Source organism: Rhinoraja longicauda, chromosome 44, assembly GCF_053455715.1.
Source record: "Rhinoraja longicauda isolate Sanriku21f chromosome 44, sRhiLon1.1, whole genome shotgun sequence".
NCBI lineage: Eukaryota > Metazoa > Chordata > Chondrichthyes > Rajiformes > Arhynchobatidae > Rhinoraja > Rhinoraja longicauda.
In genome coordinates, this window is record NC_135996.1 from 6,391,608 (window position 1) to 6,411,692 (window position 20,085).

The 20,085-nt window shown below is 52.8% G+C and overlaps 1 protein-coding gene across 1 annotated transcript in view; it reads right to left on the reverse strand.

Moving 5' to 3' along the window:
* itga10 (integrin, alpha 10) overlaps positions 1 to 18,549 on the reverse strand; it is a 60,119-nt gene extending 41,570 nt beyond the window's left edge. Inside the window, exons 1-10 of the mRNA XM_078431927.1 lie at positions 18,402 to 18,549; positions 16,189 to 16,300; positions 13,889 to 13,937; positions 11,472 to 11,570; positions 9,630 to 9,679; positions 9,425 to 9,534; positions 8,674 to 8,759; positions 5,401 to 5,515; positions 3,728 to 3,855; positions 388 to 536 (exon numbers count right to left, since the gene is read on the reverse strand). Of these exons, the coding sequence (XP_078288053.1) occupies positions 388 to 536; positions 3,728 to 3,855; positions 5,401 to 5,515; positions 8,674 to 8,759; positions 9,425 to 9,534; positions 9,630 to 9,679; positions 11,472 to 11,570; positions 13,889 to 13,937; positions 16,189 to 16,300; positions 18,402 to 18,549 (1,046 nt within the window). The remainder of the gene's footprint in view (positions 1 to 387; positions 537 to 3,727; positions 3,856 to 5,400; positions 5,516 to 8,673; positions 8,760 to 9,424; positions 9,535 to 9,629; positions 9,680 to 11,471; positions 11,571 to 13,888; positions 13,938 to 16,188; positions 16,301 to 18,401) is intronic.
* Between the last annotated feature and the right edge of the window lie 1,536 nt (positions 18,550 to 20,085).

Consider the following 20,085-nt stretch of genomic DNA (forward strand, 5'->3'; position numbering starts at 1 on the left):
GCTCCTAAACTCAAATCCTCTTGCTATGAATGCCAACATACCATTCGCTTTCTTCACTGCCTGCTGCACCTGCACGCTTGCTTTCAATGACTGGTGCACCACGACACCCAGGTCTCGTTGCATCTCCCCTTCTCCTAATCGTTCACCATTCAGGTAATACTCTGCTTTCCTGTTCTTGCCGCCAAAGTGGATAACCTCACATTTATCCACATTATATTGCATCTGCCATGCATTTGCCCACTCGCCTAATCTATCCACGTCACTCAGAACGTGCAAACTCCGTACAGACAGCGCCCGTAGTCGGGATCTACCCGTCTTTGCTGTGTGGCAAAGAGCTCCACAGATTCGCCACCCTCTGACTAAGTAAAGAGGTTTGCAGACACTTACCAGGCGACTTTGATGGCCATGGCGGTCTTGGTCTCGCGGCCGCCCTGGCGGCTGATGTTCTTGGCGGCCGCGATCACAGCCCGCGCAGTCTTGTATTGGCCGAGTTGGAACTCTTGGACGACCGTCTCCGCGTACTGCAGCATGCCGATCTGGAGGAAGTCACGGAGATGGTCACAAAGTGCCTTTTATAAAATTATTAAAGGACTGGACAAGCTAGATGCAGGAAAAATGTTCCCAATGTTAGGGGAGTCCAGAACCAGGGGACTCCGGACTGTCAAAGCAACCACAGCCAGACATAAAGACAGCTTGTTTCCACGAGTGATAGTTCTAATCAATAACCAAAGTCTCTTTTTTGCTCTGGTTTATTTTGACCCACATGTTTAGACCGTAAATAGGCGGCACGGTGGTGCAGTGGTAGAGTTGCTGCCTTACAGCGAATGCAGCGCCGGAGACCCGTGTTCGATCCCGACTACGGGTGCTATCTGTACGGAATTTGCACGTTCTCCCCGTGACCTGCGTGGGTTTTCTCCGAGATCTTCGGTTTCCTCCCACGCTCCAAAGACGTGCAGGTGTGTAGGTTAATTGGCTTGGTAAATGTAAAAATTGTCACCAGTGTGTGTAGGATAGTGTTGGTGTGCGGGGATCGCTGGTCGGCGCGGACTCGGTGTGCCGAAAGGGCCTGTTTCCACACTGTATCCCTAAACTATAACCAGCATCTGCAGTTCTTTCCTACTTTAAAAAAGCCACAGTCTTGTTGAAGTCTCGGCCCCTGTGGCTGGAAGCTGACAATTCTTTGTGTAGGTAAGAGGTCACTCACTCTCTCTAATTGACATGCTCAATTTACACCGCCGCTCTATTTTGATTCAATTCACATCTGGAACCCTTTACCCAGAATAGGAGCAGGGAGGAAACACTTTGTTTTTTTTGCACGATTATATGGATCATCTCAAATTAGAGGCTGTGTGGTAAGGTCTACGCCCAACCGCCAGATTGGCACTGACCCTTCCTCGGTCAGTGTGTAACACGCCAGCAGCACAACCTTTCAGTCCTGCTTAGTTTAGTTTAGTCCGTTGTAGGGTTGCCAACTGTCCCGTATTAGCCGGGGCATCCCGTAGTTTGGGCTAAATTGGTTTGTCCCGTACGGGACCGCCCTTGTCCCGTATTAGGCCCGGTGGGCGCTGTAGGCCCGGACAGTCTAGGCCCGGACAGTGCTGGCCCGGACAGCGCAGGCCCGGACAGCGAAGGCCCGGACAGAGTAGGCCCGGACAGAGTAGGCCCGGACAGAGTAGGCCCGGACAGAGCAGGCCCGGACAGCGCAGGCCCGGACAGCGCAGGCCCGGACAGCGCAGGCCCGGACAGCGCAGGCCCGGACAGCGCAGGCCCGGACAGAGTAGGCCCGGACAGAGTAGGCCCGGACAGAGTAGGCCCGGACAGAGCAGGCCCGGACAGCGCAGGCCCGGACAGCGCTGGCCCGGACAGCGTAGGCCCGGACAGAGTAGGCCCGGACAGAGTAGGCCCGGACAGAGTAGGCCCGGACAGCGTAGGTCCGGACAGCGTAGGCCCGGACAGAGTAGGCCCGGACAGAGTAGGCCCGGACAGAGTAGGCCCGGACAGCGTAGGCCCGGACAGCGTTGGTCCGGACAGCGTAGGCCCGGACAGCGTAGGCCCGGACAGCGTAGGCCCGGACAGCGTAGGCCCGGACAGCGTAGGCCCAGACATTGTAGGTCCAGAGGCCTGGGCGCTGCCTGATGGAGGTTGCGTAGCAACCTGCCTCCCGGCCCGGGCGGCCACCATTGGTGGAGCGGGATCACATGGCCGCTGGCTGGGTGGGGTCACATGGGGCGCGGGGCGGTGACATCACCTTGTCCCTTATTTGGGAGTGAGAAAATTAGCAACCCTAATTACCGAGGTACAGGGAAAAGCTTTTGTTGCATGCTATCTAGTCAGCGGAAAGGCGAAACATGATTACATGCATTGTGGGTGTATGGAACAAGCTGCCGGAGGAGGTAGTTGAGGCTGGGACTATCCCAATGTTTAAGAAACAGTTAGGCGGGTACATGGATAGGACAGGTTTGGAGGGATATGGACCAAGCGCAGGCAGGTGGGACTAATGTAGCTGGGACATGTTGGCCGGTGTGGGCAAGTTGGGCTGAAGGGCCTGTTTCCACGCTGTATCACTCCATGTTTCGATGACTCTATTACAATCGAGCCATTTACAGTGTATAGATACAGTACATGATAAGGGAATAATGTTTAGAGCAAGATAAAGCCACCAAAGTCCGATCAAAGATAATCCAAGGGTCACCAACAAGGTATACAGCACTGCTCTCTGGTTGTGGTAGGATGGGTCAGTAGTCGGATAACGGCTGGGAAGAAACTGTCCCTGAATCTGGAGGTGTGCGTTTTCACACTTCTGTACCGTTTGCCCGATAGGAGAGGGGAGAAGAGGGAGTGAGACTGGTCCTTGATGATGCTGCTGGCCTTGCTGAGGCAGCGTGAGGTGTAGATGGAGTCGATGGAAGGGAGGTTGGTTTGTGTGATGGTCTGGGCTGCGTCCACAATTCCCTGCAATTCCTCGTGGTTTTGGATGGAGCTGTTCAAGAACTGTGAACATCGCGGAGTATAAGGCCAATTGGTGTTGGCACGGCTAACTGCGGTAAGGCGAACCGTTTGAACTTGGAGCTTAGACGTTTAGTTTAGGTATCACAAAATCCTGGAGTAACTCAGCGGGTCAGGCAGCATCTCAGGAGAGAAGGAAAGGGTGACGTTTCGGGTCGAGACCCTAGTTTAGTTTAGTTTAGAGATACAGCGCGGAAACAGGCCCCCCGGCCCACACCGATCAGCGATCCCCGCACACTGACACTATCCTACACACACTAGGGACAATTTTTACATTTACCAAGCCAATTAACCTACAAACCTGCATGTCTTTGGAGTGTGGGAGGAAACCGAAGATCTCGGAGAAAACCCACGCAGGTCACGGGGAGAACGTACAAACTCCGTACAGACAGCACCCGTAGTTGGGATGGAACCCGGGTCTCCGGCGCTGCATTCGCTGTAAGGCAGCAACTCTACCGCTGCGCCACCGTGCCGCCCTAAGTTGTGGAAAGATGAAATCCTTGCAAATAAGCCGAGGAATTCTTGTAAAAACCTCCTCTGGGCCCCCTCTCCAGACCCAGCACATCCGTCCTCAGATATGGTGCCCAAAATTGCTGACAATACTCCAAATACGGGTGGAGAGGTGGGGGGAGGGAACGGGGAGAGAAACTGTGAAGCCATCAGGACTTCATGTGGAGTTCAACGAGCTTTCAGGAGGAGTGACGGAGGACGGTGGACTTGCCTGTATCTGCTTCGGGCCGATGTGGAACTTGTGTAGGGCGTTGCTGAGGAACCTCTGCACCTCGTGCCAAGGGTAGATGCTGTTTGAACCGTCCAGAAGGATCACGATGTCCATAGTAACCCCGCAATCTGAAAACGAAAAGGGAAATGGAGGTGGTCACACAGGAACATTGATGCTACAACTCAGGGTGGAATTCATCATAACTTCAAGTAGCCCTCTCTCACACCATCCTGGCCACTCTCTCGTTTCACCCCTGCCATCGGGAAGAAGACACAGGAGCCTGAAAACTGTAACGTCCAGGTTCAGGAACTGCTTCTTCCCTGCAGCCATTCGGCTATTAAACACCACAACCTCAACTACAATAGACTATTATTTATTATTATTATTTACAGTTTACATCTTATCGAAACGTATAAGATTATTAAGGGGTTGGACACGTTAGAGGCAGGAAACATGTTCCCAATGTTGGGGGAGTCCAGAACAAGGGGCCACACAGTTTAAGAATAAGGGGTCGGCCATTTAGAACTGAGATGAGGAAAAACTTTTTCAGTCAGAGAGTTGTGAATCTGTGGAATTCTCTGCCTCAGAAGGCAGTGGAGGCCAATTCTCTGAATGCATTCAAGAGAGAGCTAGATAGAGCTCTTAAGGATAGCGGAGTCAGGGGGTATGTGGAGAAGGCAGGAACGGGGTACTGATTGAGAATGATCAGCCATGATCACATTGAATGGCGGTGCTGGCTCGAAGGGCCGAATGGCCTCCTCCTGCACCTATTGTCTATTGTGTACTATGTTTACACATTCTGTGTGCTGCAGCAAGTAAGAATTTCATTGTTCTATCTGGGACACATGACAATAAAACACTCTTGACTCTCTCCATCCCCATCCCCTTCCCAGTTCTCCGACCAGTCTTACTGTCTCCGACTACATCCTATCTCTGTACCGCCCACTCCTGAATCAGTGTGAAGAAGGGTCTCGACCCGAAACGTCACCCATTCCTTCCCTCCAGAGACGCTGCCTGACCCGCTGAATTACTCTAGCATTTTGTGTCTATCTTCGATTTAAACCAGCATCTGCAGTTCCTTCCTACACAGGGTGGAGTTCATGGTGCAAACTCCACAGGTTTAATTTAGTTTATTGTCACGTGTACCGAGGTGCAGTGATAAGCTTTTGTTGCGTGCTAACCAGTCAGTGGAAAGATGATTACAATCGAGCTGTCCACAGTGTGCAGATACGTGATGAAAGGAATAACTTTTAGTTCAAGTCCAGTAAAATCCAATAAAGATGGTTCGAAGGTCTCTAAAGATGCAGTTTCAGTTTAGTTTATTATCACGTGTAGAAAATAGATGCAGATGCCATTCGGCCCTTCGAGCCAGCACTGCCATTCATTGTGATCATGGCTGATCATCCACAATCAGTAACCCGTGCCTGCCTTCTCCCCATATCCCTTGATTCCACTAGCCTCTAGAGCTATCCAGACAGTGTAGGCCCGGAGGCCCGGACGCCGCCTGACGGAGGTTGCGTAGCACCCCGCCTCCCGGCCTGGGCGGCGGCCATTGGTGAAGCGGGAGCACGTGGCCGCTGGATGGGTGAGGTCACGTGGGGCGCGGGGGGGTGACGTCACCCGGCCCCTTATTTGGGAGTGAGATAGTTGGCAACCCTAGACCGTGATTGTACCTTGGGCAGTGGGCGCGATGATCCCAGCAGGCTGGAAGTTGTCGCTGATGTTCGTACAGATTCCCGTGTTATAGATGGAGTTTCCACACTGCTGGGTCCAGAGGGGAGCGCACACCTGTAACGAGAGCGTTTAATTGTCAGAAGTAGGCACAAAGGAACTGCAGACGCTGTTTTTTTAACGGGAAAAGACACAAAGTACTGGAGTAACACGGAATGCTGATGTAGAATCAAGGAACTGCAGGTGGCGGTTTACACAAAAGGACAAAGAGTGCTGGAGTAACTCAGCGGGTCAGGCAGCATCTGTGGAGAACATGGAGAGGTGACGTTTCACAGAGTGCTGGAGTAACTCAGCGGGTCAGGCAGCATCTCTGGAGAACATGGATAGGTGACGTTTCACAGAGTGCTGGAGTAACTCAGTGGGTCAGGCAGCATCTCTGGAGAACGTGGATAGGTGATGTTTCATGACAATAGACAATAGGTGCAGGAGGAGGCCATTCCGCCCTTTGAGCCAGCACCGCCATTCATTGTGATCACGGCTGATCATCCACAATCAGTAACCCGTGCCTGCCTTCTCCCCACATCACTTGATTCCGCTAGCCCCTAGAGCTCTATCTAACGCTCATTTAAATTCATCCAGTGAATTGGCCTCCACTGCCTTCTGTGGCAGAGAATTCCACAAAATCACAACTCTCTGGGTGAAAAAGTTTTTTCTCACCTCAGTTTTAAATGGCCTCCTCTTTATTCTTAGACTGTGACCCCTGGATCTGACAGAAAGAGGACCCTCCATCTGAAGAAGGGTCTCGACCTGAAACGTCACCCTCCCCTTCTCTCCTGAGATGCTGCCTGACCTGCTGAGTTACTCCAGGATTTTGTGAAATAAATACCTTCGATTTGTACCAGCATCTGCAGTTATTTTCTTACCCTCCATCTCCCTGTGACCTTCAGTCTGAAGAAGGCTCCTGACCCGAAACGTCGCCTATCCATGTTCTCCAGAGATGCTGGCTGACTCGCTGAGTTCCTCCAGCACTTTGTGCCTCTCTTTGGCATAAACCAGCATCTGCAGTTCTTTGTTTCTCCACCTATCACATGCCTGGCTTTGTCTGGCCCCTCCTCCCTCTTCCAACTTTCTCCCCCCCACCCCACCCCCACCACAATCAGTCCGAAAAAGGGTCCAGACCTAAAAAGGCACTTATCTATGTTCTCCGGAGATGCTGCCTGGCCCGCTGAGTTACTCAGCACGAAAATGTCACTAATTGCTCATTGTAAATTACATCGAAAGGCATGAACTTTGAATTGCCCAATTTTAGGTAATGACCCAACCACCTACACCCTAGGGTTGTTGCCAACTGTCCTGTATTAGCCAGGACATCCCGTATTTTGGGCTAAATTGGTTTGTCCCGTACGGGACCGCCCTTGTCCCGTATTAGGCCCGGACGGCACTGTCGGCCCGGACAGAGTAGGCCCGAACAGTGTAGGCCCAGACAGTGTAGGCCCGGACAGTGTAGGCCCGGTCAGTGTAGGCCCGGACAGTGTAGGCCCGGGCGCCACCTAACGGAGGTTGCCTAGCAACCCGCCTCGCAGCCCGGGCAGCCGCCATTGGTGGAGCGGGAGCACGTGGCCGCTGGCTGGGTGAGGTCAGGTGTGGCGTGGGGCGGTGATGTCACCCTTTGTCCCTTATTTGGGAGTGAGGAAGTTGGCAACTCTATTGCACCCCTTTTTTCTCACCCCCACCCCTCCCCCTGTCCACTGTAGCACACCTGGCCCCTCAAAAATTGCCCCCAATGTGTAGGGAGTGGATGAGAAAGTGGGATCACATTGAACTAGTGTGAACAGGCGATGAACGGTCTACGCGGGCTCTGTGGGTCTAGGGTGTGGAGTCTGCACGTTCTCCACGTGGGTTTTCTCTGGGTGCTCCGGTCGGTTTTCTCCCACACTCCAAAGACAGGCAGGGTTGTAGGTTAATTGGTTTCTGCTAATTGCCCCTAGTGTGTGGCATACGAAAGCAAAGCACTGGGCCTGTACTCGCTGGAATTTAGAAGAAAGAGGGGGGACCTCATTGAAACGTACAGAATAGTGAAAGGCTTGGATAGAGAGGATGTGGAGAGGATGTTTCCACTGGTGGGAGAGTCTAGGACTAGAGGTCACAGCCTCTGAAGGACTTAAAGGACATTCTTTTTGGGAAGGAGAGGAGGAGAAATTTATTTAGTCAGAGATTGGTGAATCTGTAAAATTCTTTGCCATGGAAGGCTATGGATGTCAGTGGATATATTTAAGGCAGAGATAAATAGATTCGTGATTAGTACGAGTGTCAGAGGTTATGGGGAGAAGGCAGGGGAATGGGGTTAGGAGGGAGAGATAGATCAGTCAATTAACCTACAAACCTGCAGGTCTTTCGAGTGTGGGAGGAAACCGAAGATCTCGGAGAAAACAAGCAGGAATGGGGTACTGATTTTGGATGATCAGCCATGATTATATTGAATGGCGGTGCTGCCTCGAAGGGCTAAATGGCCTACTCCTGCATTTATTTTCTATGTAAAACCCAAGCGGTTTGTACCCACGTGACTTGATGTACGTGTAAATTGGGATGGCAGGACTGGGATGGCAGGATTTTCATATGAAGAAAGACTGGATAGACTTGGCTTGTACTCGCTGGAATTTAGAAGACTGAGGGGGGATCTTATAGAAACATATAAAATTCTTAAGGGGTTGGAGAGGCTAGATGCGGGAAGATTGTTCCCGATGTTGGGGAAGTCCAGAACCAGGGGTCACAGCTTAAGGGTAAGGGGGAAGTCTTTTAGGACCGAGATGAGAAAACATTTCTTCACACAGAGAGTGGTGAGTCTGTGGAATTCTCTGCCACAGAAGGTAGTTGAGGCAAGTTCATTGGCTATATTTAAGAGGGAGTTAGATGTGGCCCTTGTGGCTAAAGGGATCAGGGGGTATGGAGAGAAGGCAGGTACAGGTTACTGAGCTGGATGATCAGCCATGATCATATTGAATGGTGGTGCAGGCTCGAAGGGCCGAATGGCCTACTCCTGCACCTATTTTCTATGTTTCTATGTCCCGAGTGCGTGTAGGACAGTGCTAGTGTGTGGGAATCGCTGGTCGGCACGGACTCGGCGGGCCGAAGGGCCTGTGTCTCCAAACTAAACTAAAGGTACATTTGTAAAAGACTGGTCATATCTGGAAAAGAGACTTATCCAGAACCAGATTTGGACAGCAATGAATTCAAGCCCTGACAGTGCGCAGTCAAGGGCTGTAGGAAGCTCGTACCATGAAGCCCTGGGGGTTGCGTATCAATGTCATGCCGAAGTGCATGTCCTTCATTTTGTCAGAGATGTTTTTCAGAGCCGCCTCACCTGCAACAAACAGAACGAAACTGGATGTATCACAGAATGATAGTTGCCCTTCTATATACGCACATCCACACTCATTAACACAAGCACATCACTCGAAGACTACACCACAGTGCTAATTTAGTTTAGAGATTCAGCGCGGAAACAGGCCCTTCGGCCCACCGGGTCCGCGCCGACCAGCGATCCCCGCACATTAACACTATCCTACACCCACACTAGGGACAATTTTACACTTATACCAAGCCTATTAACCTACGAACCTGTACGTCTTTGGAGTGTGGGTGGAAACCGAAGATCTTGGAGAAAACCCACGCAGGTCACGGGGAGAACGTACAAACTCGCATGGGTTTTCTCCCAGGTCTTCCGTTTTTTCCCGCACTCCAAAGACGTGCAGATATGTAGATAAATTGGTAAATGTAAACATTGTCCCCAGTGCGTGTTGGATAGTGTTGATGTGCGGGGATCGCTGGATGGCACGGACCCGGTGGGCCGAAGGGCCTGTTTCTGTGCTGTATCTCTGAACTAAACTAAACATAGAGACATAGAAAAATAGGTGCAGGAGTAGGCCATTCGGCCCTTCGAGCCAGCATCGCCATTCAATATGATCGTGGCTGATCATCCAAAATCATTACCCCGTTCCTTTTCCTGCAAGTGAATCGTTATTTTACCTGAGTTTAATTTCATGCAGTTCGTGCTATTCCTGTTGGACACTTTGCAGCGATAAATGGCACCTCTCTTGTTCTTGGCACTGCCATCCCAGGGGGCACTGACCAGCAACCTGGCAACACATGGATTAAACAAAACGGTTAGGCACATCACAATAGTTTAGTTTAGGGCGGTCAGGGTTTCGCAGCGGTAGAGTTGCTGCCTTACAGCGAATGCAGCGCCGGAGATCCGGGTTCGATCCCGACTACAGGCACCGTCTGTACGGAGTTTGCACTTTCTCCCAAGAGATCCGGGTTCGATCCCGACTACGGGTGCCGTCTGTACGGAGTTTGTATGTTCTCCCCGTGATCTGCGTGGGTTTTCTCCGAGATCTTCGGTTTACTCCCACACTCCAAAGACTTACAGGTTTGTAGGTTAATTGGCTTGGTAAATGTAAAAACTCCCCCCTGTGGGTGTAGGATAGTGTTCGTGTGCGGGGAACACTGGTGGGCGCGGACCCGGTGGGCCGAAGGGCCTGTTTCTGCGCTGTATCTAGAAACTAAAAAACTAAAAATAGTTCATGTCAGAGTGCGGCTAAACGCAAATTGGAGTAAATAGCATCTCATATTTCATTTGGGCAGTTTACAACCCAGTGGTATAAATATTAATTTCTCTAGTTTAGTTTAGGCTAGTTTAGTTTAGAGATACAGCGCGGAAACAGACCCTTCGGCCCACCAAGTCCTTGCTGACCAGCGATCCCCGCACATTAACACTATCCTACACACACTAGGGACAATTTTTACATTTACCCAGCCAATTTACCTACGTACCTGTCCGTCTTTGGAATGTGGGAGGAAACCGTACGTCACTGTGCCTGCAGTCAATTGTAGGAAGGAACTGCAGATGCTGGTTTAAACCGACGATAGACACAAAATGTTGGAGTAACTCAGCGGGTCAGGCAGCATCTCTACAGAAGAAGGGTCTCGACCTGAAATGTCACCAAATCCTTCTCTCCAGAGGTGCTGCCTGTCCCACTGAGTTACTCCAGCATTTTGTGCCTACAGTGCGGCACGCTGGGCAGCGGCAGAGTTGCTGCCTTACAGCGAATACAGTGCCGGAGACCTGGGTTTGATCCCGACTACGGAGTTTGTACACGTAGAGCAGGAGGGCAGGAGAAATAAAAACTCCGTAGTCGGGATCAAACCCGGGTCTCCGGCACTGTATTCGCTGTAAGGCAGCAACTCTGCCGCTGCCCACAGAGGGGGAGCAGCGAGAGAGCACGTTGCTAAACACTCGTCGAAGAGAGGAGGAGAACTTCTCCAAAGTGGACATACCTTGAGGAGAAATCACAGTGGAGCAACAGGTAGTGTAAGAAAATAACTGCAGTTGCTGGTGCAAATCGAAGGTATTTATTCACAAAATGCTGGAGTAACTCAGCAGGTCAGGCAGCATTTGCACGTTCTCCCCGTGACCTGCGTGGGTTTTTTCCCCGAGATCTTCACTTTCCTCCCACACTCCAAAGACGTGCAAGTTTGTACGTTAATTGGCTTGGTAAATGTAAAAATTGTCCCTAGTGGGTGTAGGATAGTGTTAATGTGCGAGGATCGCTGGTCGGCGCGGACCCAGTGGGCCGAAAGGGCCTGTTTCCGCGCTGCATCTCTAAACTAGACTAAACTAAAAAAGGCATTGGTAGACACAAAATGCTGGAGTAACTCAGCGGGTCAGGCAGCATCTCGGGAGAGAAGGAATGGGTGACGAATCGGGTAGAGACCCTTCTTCAGACTGAATCAGTCTGAAGAAGGGTCTCGACCCGAAACGTCGCCCATTCCTTCTCTCCCGAGATGCTGCCTGACCCGCTGAGTTACTCCAGCATTTTGTGTCTACCTTCGATTTAAACCAGCATCTGCAGTCGAGACCCATCTGCAGTTTTTTTTCCTAAAGAAAAGTCTTTGTAGGTAATTGCAGCTAAAGGTTTTGGGACTGGCTTCAAGGCATTGTATCAGCGGCGGAAATTATATCAGCAGATAACACTGCTGTGAGACTGTGCGAGCCTTGCCAAGTCACTGCTACTCTGTCCAACACTTTCAACTTCTGAATAGCTGCAGACGGGCCAAGTAATGACAGAAACAGATGAGACACTGGCACCGCACAAACTGAGAACTGCTCGCACTAAGGAGACAAAAGAAAACCTGAAACCTGGAAGACGTATTCAACACTTCCTGTTTTCGAGTGGAATCAGACATTAAGGGTGACTCATTTTTGAAGTTAAAAATATTTTGCCCCCATTCTTTCCTCTGTCTTGAAAGTGATATTATTTGGTAGTCTGGCCCGATGGGAGATACTGTTCCTATGATCTCACTTCACAAGCCGACCTTTCTGACAGTAAGGAATGGCGGGAGAGAGCGATGCCAATTCTGTGTTACCCTGTGTATGCACAGACACACGCGCACACACGGACACACGTGCACACACAGACACACACGCACACAGACATACACAGGCACACGCACACACACAGACACACGCGCACACAGACACACACGCACACAGGCGTACACAGGCACACGCACACACAGACACACGCGCACACAGACACACACGCACACAGACATACGCACACACACTCACACAGACGTACACAGGCACACGCACACAGACACACGCGCACACACACACACGCACAGACATACAGACACACGCACACACACAGACACATGCACACAGACGTACACAGGCACACGCACATAGACACACGCGCACGCACACACACATGCACACACAGACATACAGACACACACACACGCACACACATAGACACACGCGCACACACAGACGTACACAGGCACACGCACACACAGATACACGCGCACACACAGACACACACGCACACAGACATACACAGACACACACACACACACGTACACAGACACACATACACAGGCCAATGCAGACGGTGTTTGTACGTTCTCTCCGTGACCTGCGTGGGCTTTCTCCAAGATGTTCGGTTTCCTCCCACACTCCAAAGACGTGCGGGTTTGTAGGTTAATTGGCTTGGAGTATGTGTAAATTGTCCCCAGTGTGTGTAGGATAGTGCGGGGATCGCTGGTCAGTGCGGACTCGGTGGGCTGAAGGGCCAGTTCCCGCGCTGCATCTCTAAACTAAATATAAAAGTGTAATCGGGGACAGTCAGACTGGTCGGAGAACTGGGGATGTGATGGAGGGAGGGAGGGAAAGCAAGGGTTAGTTAACGTTAGAGAAGTCAACATTCATACCGCTGGGGTGTAAGCTGCCCAAGTGAATTACCCACGATTTCTTGATGGGTCTGCAAGCTACGTTCCCAAGTGAAACCTGAGTAGCCGGGGCAGGAGACCCAACCAGTGATTCACCTAAAGCCAGGAATCCAACACAGGAAACAGACACGAAATGCCAGAGTAACTCAGCAGGACATGGCAGAATCTCTGGAGAGAAGGAACGGGTGACGTTTTGGGTCACCCATTCCCTCCATCCAGAGTTGCTGCCTGTCCCGCTGAGTTACTCCAGCATTTTGTGTCTCTCTTCGGTGTGAACCAGCATCTGCAGTTCCTTTCTTTAGTTTATGGTCACGTGCACCGGGGTACAGTGAAAAGCTTTTGTTGGGTGCTAACCAGTCAGCGGAATGACAATCCACCATTACAATCGATCCATTTACAGTGCATGGGTCTCGACCCATAACGTCACCCATTCCTTCTCTCCTAAGATGCTGCCTGACCCGCTGAGTTACTCCAGCATTTTGTGATACCATCATTCACAGTGCATCATTCATGATACGGGAATAACGTTTAGTGCAAGGGAAAGCCAGCAATGTCCGATCCTAGTTTAGTTTAGTTTAGTTTAGAGATGCAGCGCGGAAACAGGCCCTTCGGCCCACCGCATCCACGCCGACCAGCGATCCCCGCACACTAACACCACCCTACACCCACTAGGGACAATTTTTACATTTACCAAGCCAATTAACCTACAAACCTGTACGTCTTTGGAGTGTGGGAGGAAACCGAAGATCTCGGAGAAAACCCACGCGGTCACGGGGAGAACGTACAAACTCCGTACAGACAGCGCCCGTAGTCGGGATCGAACCCGGGTCTCCGGCGCTGCATTCAATCATTGACCGCCGCTCCACCTTATTCATCCTTTTCTGTTCGTTTATTTATTGATCTTTATGTTAGATCTAATATGTAAAGCGTCTTTGGGTTTCTAGAAAAGCGCTATATAAATGTAATGCATTATTATTATTATTCGCTGTAAGGCAGCAACTCTACCGCTTAGCCAATGCGCCACCCTGATCAAGGATACTCAAAGAGGTAGATAGTAGTTCGGGGCTGCCCTCTGGTTGAGGTAGGATGGTTGAGGCAGTTGCCTGATAGCAGCTGGGAAGAAACTGTCCCTGAATCTGGTGGTGCACATTTTCACAGCACACGTCCAACTCAGGAATCTGATTTCAATTAACGAACATTGCTGGTTGATGCCAGAAATATGTCCTTGGGTTCGTGAGCGGAGATGCTGGGGATATGAGACATAATGAACGATGAAATACTTTCATGATGGCTTGTAGATGATGAGGGGAGAGGGGGTCAGTAGCTGGTAAACCTTCTGTCACAAGATGATTTGCACCGTTGTCTAAAACCGAAGGAAAAAGTGCCAGATAAACACGTCGTTCTTAAGTCAGGGTTATTTAAGAGCTCTAACATCATCCTCTGATCAGTCTGAAGACGGGAGTGGCGGCCAATGAGGGGGGGGGGGGGGGGTGAGGAGAGCTCTCCTGCTGCTGGCCGCTGCAATGGACGCCCGGGGCCGGGGTGAGTGGCTCCCTCTCCCCTTTCCTCTCCCCCCCCTCACACACACCAGGCCCCCGGGGGAGTTTCAAGGGGGGTTGAGGGGGGATGGAGTGGGTGAGGAGGGGGGGAGGGGAGGAGGGGGGATAAGGGGGGGTGAGGGGGGATAGTGAGTGGGTGAGGAGGGGGGAGGGGAGGAGTGGTGATAAGGGGAGGTTGAGGGGGGATGGAGTGGGTGAGGAGAGGGAGAGGGGAGGAGGGGGGATAAGGGGGGGTTGAGGGGGAATGGTGAGTGAGTGAGGAGCGGGGAGGGGAGGAGGGGGGATAAGGGGGGGTTGAGGGGGGATGGTGAGTGGGTGAGGAGGGGGGATCACGGGGGTTGAGGGGGGTTGGAGTGGGTGAGTGGGGGGGGAGGGAAAAGGAGGAGGGGGGGAGTGGGAGAGGTGAGGGTGCCACACCAATGCAGGAGAGGTTTGGAGCCAACGGGTCCACAGCAGATAGTTTAAGAGCTAAAAACATCATGCTCTGAATCAGTCCGAAGAAGGGTCTCGACCCAAAACGCCACCCATTCCTTCTCTCCCAAGATGACCCACTGAGTAACTCCAGCATTTTGTGTCTGCCCTCTTCTCTCTCCCTACTCCCTCCAAGACCGCATTTCACACTATTGCAATGTTTAGTTTAGAGACACAGCACTGAAACAGGCCCTTCGGCCCACCTGCAAACTTCACACAGACAGCACCCCGTGGTCAGGATTGAAGCTGTGTCTCTGGCACTGTAATGCAGCAACTCTGCCACTGCACCACTGTGCTGCCATAGAGAACTTGCCATACAGTAACCTTGACTGCAATCTTTGCGTCCTAACCTACTACTTTACTCTCTGACCAGACGTCCCATCCTCGACTCCATCTACGCTCCAAGCTGCCTTGGGAAAACAGCCAACACAATCAAAGACTTGTCCCAACCTAGTCATTCCCTCTTCTCCCCGCTCCCATCCGGCAGAAGGTACAGAAGCTTGAAAGCACGCACCACCAGACTCAGGAACGGCTTCTTCTCATCTGTTGTCGGGCTTCTGAACGGCCCTTCCATAAGCTAGGGTAATGCCCCATTCACCTAGACCCCATTGTGGACATTGGACTTTGGACTGATGCACTACAATGCTGAGGACTATATTCTGCACTCTGTATCTTCCCCTTTGCTCTACCTATTGTACTTGAGTTTGGCTGACTGTATTTATGCATGGTGTTTAGTTTATTTTAGTTTAGTTTAGTGATACAGTGCAGATACAGGCCCTTCGGCCCACCGAGTCCACGCCAACCAGCGATCCCCGCACACTAACACTATCCTATCCTACACACACTGGGGACACCTTACCAAGTGTGCAAACCCAAGCCAATTAAACTACAAACCTGTACGTCTTTGGAGTGTGGGAGGAAACTGAAGATCTCGGAGAAAACCCACGCAGGTCACGGGGAGAACGTACAAACTCCGTACAGGCAGCGCCGTAGTCGGGATCCATCCCGGGTCTCTGGCGCTGTGAGGCAGCAACTCCACCGTTGCGCCACCGTGCCGCCCAGTGAAGGTGAAATAATAACGTTTCTCGATGATTTTAAGACTCAAGGACTGCAGCCCATAGCGCGGCACGGTGGCGCAGCGGTAGAGTTGCTGCCTCACAGCGAATGCAGCGCCGGAGATTCAGGTTCGATCCTGACTACGGGCGCCGTCTGGACGGAGTTTGTACGTTCTCCCTGTGACCTGCGTGGGTTTTCTCCGAGATCTTCGGTTTCCTCCCACACTCCAAAGACGTGCGGGTATGTAGGTTAACTGGCTGGGCAAATGTAAAAATTGGCCCTAGTGTGTGTGTGTAGGATAGTGTTAATGTGCGGGGATCGCTGGGCGGCGCGGACCCGGTGGGCCGAGGGGCCTGTTTCCGCGCTGTATCTCTAAATCTAAATTTGAGGCTAAACCATTTGCAAACTTACCATTTCTGACCCTCCGCTTCGTGTTGCTGAACTTTATATCCAAATTGACCTTTCTTTGGACCTTTGAAGGTCCTAGCCTCTTTCACGTTAATGTTGAACGCGTCACTCAAGCCTGTCAAAGCAGATGTAGGATGGTTAGATACAGAATAAGACTCGGTCACACACAGTTCCACACTTCCCATCAAACATTCCTCTCTTCAGCATCTCATATTTCGCTTGAGCAGCTTACAGCCCAGTGGTGCCAATATTGATTTCTCTCACTTCAGGTAGCCCCGGCATTCCCTCTCTCTCAATAGACAATAGGCAATAGACAATAGGTGCAGGAGTAGGCCATTCAGCCCTTCGAGCCTGTACGCACCGCCATTCAATGCGATCATGGCTGATCACTCTCAATCAGTACCCCGTTCCTGCCTTCTCCCCGTACCCCCTCACTCCGCTATCCTTAAGAGCTCTATCCAGCTCTCTCTTGAAAGCATCCAACGAACTGGCCTCCACTGCCTTCTGAGGCAGAGAATTCCACACCTTCACCACTCTCTGACTGAAAAAGTTCTTCCTCATCTCCGTTCTAAATGGCCTACCCCTTATTCTTAAACTGTGGCCCCTTGTTCTGGACTCCCCCAACATTGGGAACATGTTTCCTGCCTCTAATGTGTCCAATCCCCTAATTATCTTATATGTTTCAATAAGATCCCCCTCATCCTTCTAAATTCCAGTGTATACAAGCCTAATTGCTCCAGCCTTTCAACATACGACAGTCCCGCCATTCCGGGAATTAACCTAGTGAACCTACGCTGCACGCCCTCAATAGCAAGAATATCCTTCCTCAAATTTGGAGCACACAGTACTCCAGGTGCGGTCTCACCAGGGCCCGGTACAACTGTAGAAGGACCTCTTTGCTCCTATACTCAACTCCTCTTGTTATGAAGGCCAACATTCCATTGGCTTTCTTCACTGCCTGCTGTACCTGCATGCTTCCTTTCAGTGACTGATGCACTAGGACACCCAGATCTCGTTGAACATCCCCTCTTCCTAACTTGACACCATTCGGATAATAATCTGCCTTTCTATTCTTACTTCCTACGGAAATGACCGAGACCTTGCATTTGGAAAAAATAAGGTTTGCCTTAATTGACAAACCAGATCTATTTTTAAAAATATGGTCTCCATTTATTGAATTTTTAAAAAAGTAAATGGATTTGACACAAAACTAAAATTTAGAACTAAAGTTAAAACTTGAGTTTAGGGTTGGATGTACAACTATACTCATCATCTCCCGGATCTATCCCCATAATCTTTATATTTGTGATTCTCTTTTTTCTTTGCTTTCTCTCTATTAGTTTATAGTCATTTTTTTCAATCTCTTTTCATCAATGTAAAAATTGAAGCTATGTAAGAATTCTATAACCAGTTTGTCGTTTATTATTATTTGTACATATGCTTTAAAAAATTAAAAATTAATTGCGCTCCCCCTCCACTGGAGGAGCACGGCACCACAGTGAAGGAGAAATTAGATGGCCGCCGGCAGGACGGTGTCAGTGGCTCCCTCTCCTCTTTCCCCTCCCCATCCCATTCCCCCCCTCCTCACCCTCCCCTCTCCACCCCCCCCCTCCTCACCCTCCCCTCTCCACCCCCCCCCTCCTCACCCTCCCCTCTCCACCCCCCCCCTCTCCTCCTCCCCCCCCCCCCCCCCATTGAGATTCTTTTTTTTTTAACAGACAATTTATTTAAAGAAATAACGCGTGAGGGGGGATGAGAGAGTGACGGTCAGGGAAGATGGGAGAGTGGGGCTAGGTAGGGTGGGGATAAGGGGGATTGAATAGGGGGTTGAGGGTGCTACACCAATACAGGAGAGGCTTTGGGCTGATGCACTCCCCCGCCACCACCCCCCGAACCTTTCACTAATGGCCATGGCGCAGCGGCCGGATGGCGGCGCCGACAGCGCTGCCGCCGCCGCTGCTGCTGCTGCTGCCGCTGCTGCCGCTGCCGCCGCTGCCGCTGCCGCCGCCGCCATGGCGATGTAGGCCGCAGCGGCGGGCTGGCGGCGCCGACAGCCCTCCCGACCCAAATTGCTGCTGCTGCTTAATGTCTCATCATACATTACTCGCCCGCAGGTGGGCGCCCACGCCGAGGGGAGGAGCCTGATCCCTTCAATCCACAAAATGACGCTCCCACACTCCCTCGCCTTCTTTTCTTACACCGCCCCCTTTTTTTACGCTCATTGAACATCATCACCGTCTTTTTACCGGAGGGAGGGGAGGGGAGGGGATGGGCCGGCCGGGCCGCAGCGGCACCCATGGCGATGGCGCTGTAGGCCGCAGCGGCACCCATGGCGATGGCGCTGTCGGCCGCAGCGGCACCCATGGCGATGGCGCTGTAGGCCGCAGCGGCACCCATGGCGATGGCGCTGTAGGCCGCAGCGGCGGGCTGGCGGCGCCGACAGCCCTCCCGACCCAAATTGCTGCTGCTGCTTTACTGATGGCGGGTTGGTGAGTAGAGACCTTGCTGTGGGTGGGTGGGGTAGGGAGGGGGGTGGAGGAGAGAGGGGGGATGGGGGAGAGTGTGATTGGGGCTGGGGGAGGAGAGAATGGGGGAGGGGAGGAGAGATTGGCGGGGAAGGGGAGGGTGGGAGGAGCAGAGAGTGGGGGGGAGGGGGAGAGTGGGACTGGGAGGGGGACAGTGGGGGGGAGGAGTGGGACTGGGGAGGGGGACAGTGGGGGGGAGAGTGGGACTGGGGAGGGGGACAGTGGGGGGGAGAGTGGGACTGGGGAGGGGGACAGTGGAGGGGAGAGTGGGACTGGGAGGGGGACAGTGGGGGGGAGAGTGGGACTGGGAGGGGGACAGTGGGGGGGAGAGTGGGACTGGGGAGGGGGACAGTGGGGGGGAGAGTGGGACTGGGGAGGGGGACAGTGGGGGGGAGAGTGGGACTGGGGAGGGGGACAGTGGGGGAGAGTGGGACTGGGGAGGGGGACAGTGGGGGGGGGAGTGGGACTGGGGAGGGGGACAGTGGGGGGGAGGGAGTGGTGGTGGGGGGAAGAGAGTGGGGGTGGGAAGTAAGGGGGACAGTTGGGGTTGGGAAGAGGGGAGAGTGGGGGTTCGGGGGAGGGGGACATTGAGAATGGGGGTGGGGCGAGTGGAGGGTGGGGGGAGGAGAGGAGTGGGGGTGGGGGAGAGTGAGTGGGGCTGGGGAGGAGAGAGTGGTGGAAAGGGGGCTGGAAGGGAAAGGGGGGTGGGGGGAGAGTGGGGTTGGAGGAGGAGAGAATGAGGGGGTGGGGGGGAGAGAGTGGGGAAAGGGGGGTGGTGGGGAATGGGGTGGGGTGGGAGGGAGAGTGGGACTGGGGAAGGGGACAGCGGGGAAGGGGAGATGGTGGTGAGGGGAAGAGAGAGTGGGGGTGGGAGGGAAGGAGGAAAGGGGAGGACGGTGGGTGGTGGGGAAGGGGACAGTGAGGGTGAAAGGAGGGGGAGGGTGGGGGAGGATAGAGGGGGTATGTGGGGAAGGGGGCTGGTGATGGGGGGAAGATAGTGGGGGGTAGGGGGGAAGGGTCACTATGGGGGTCAGGGGAGAGTCAGTGTGGGGAAGAGGGGGTCGGGGAGAGTGGGGGGGAGGAGGACAGTGAGAATGCGGGTGGGTGGGGGGGAGAGTGGGTGGAGGCTAGGAGTGGGAGGGAGGAGAGAATGTGGGGGTGGGGGGGAGGTGGGAGTTGGGAAAGGGGGGTGGGGGGAGGAAAGAGTGGGGGAAAGTGGGGCTGGGGATAGTGAGAGTGGGGCTGGGGAGGAGAGAATGGGGGATGGGGGGAGGAGAGAGTGGTGGAAAGGGGGGTGGAGGAGAGTGGGGGTGGGAGGGAGAGTGGGACTGGGGAGGAGGGCAGGGTGGGGTGGGGAGGAGGGAAGAAGGGATGG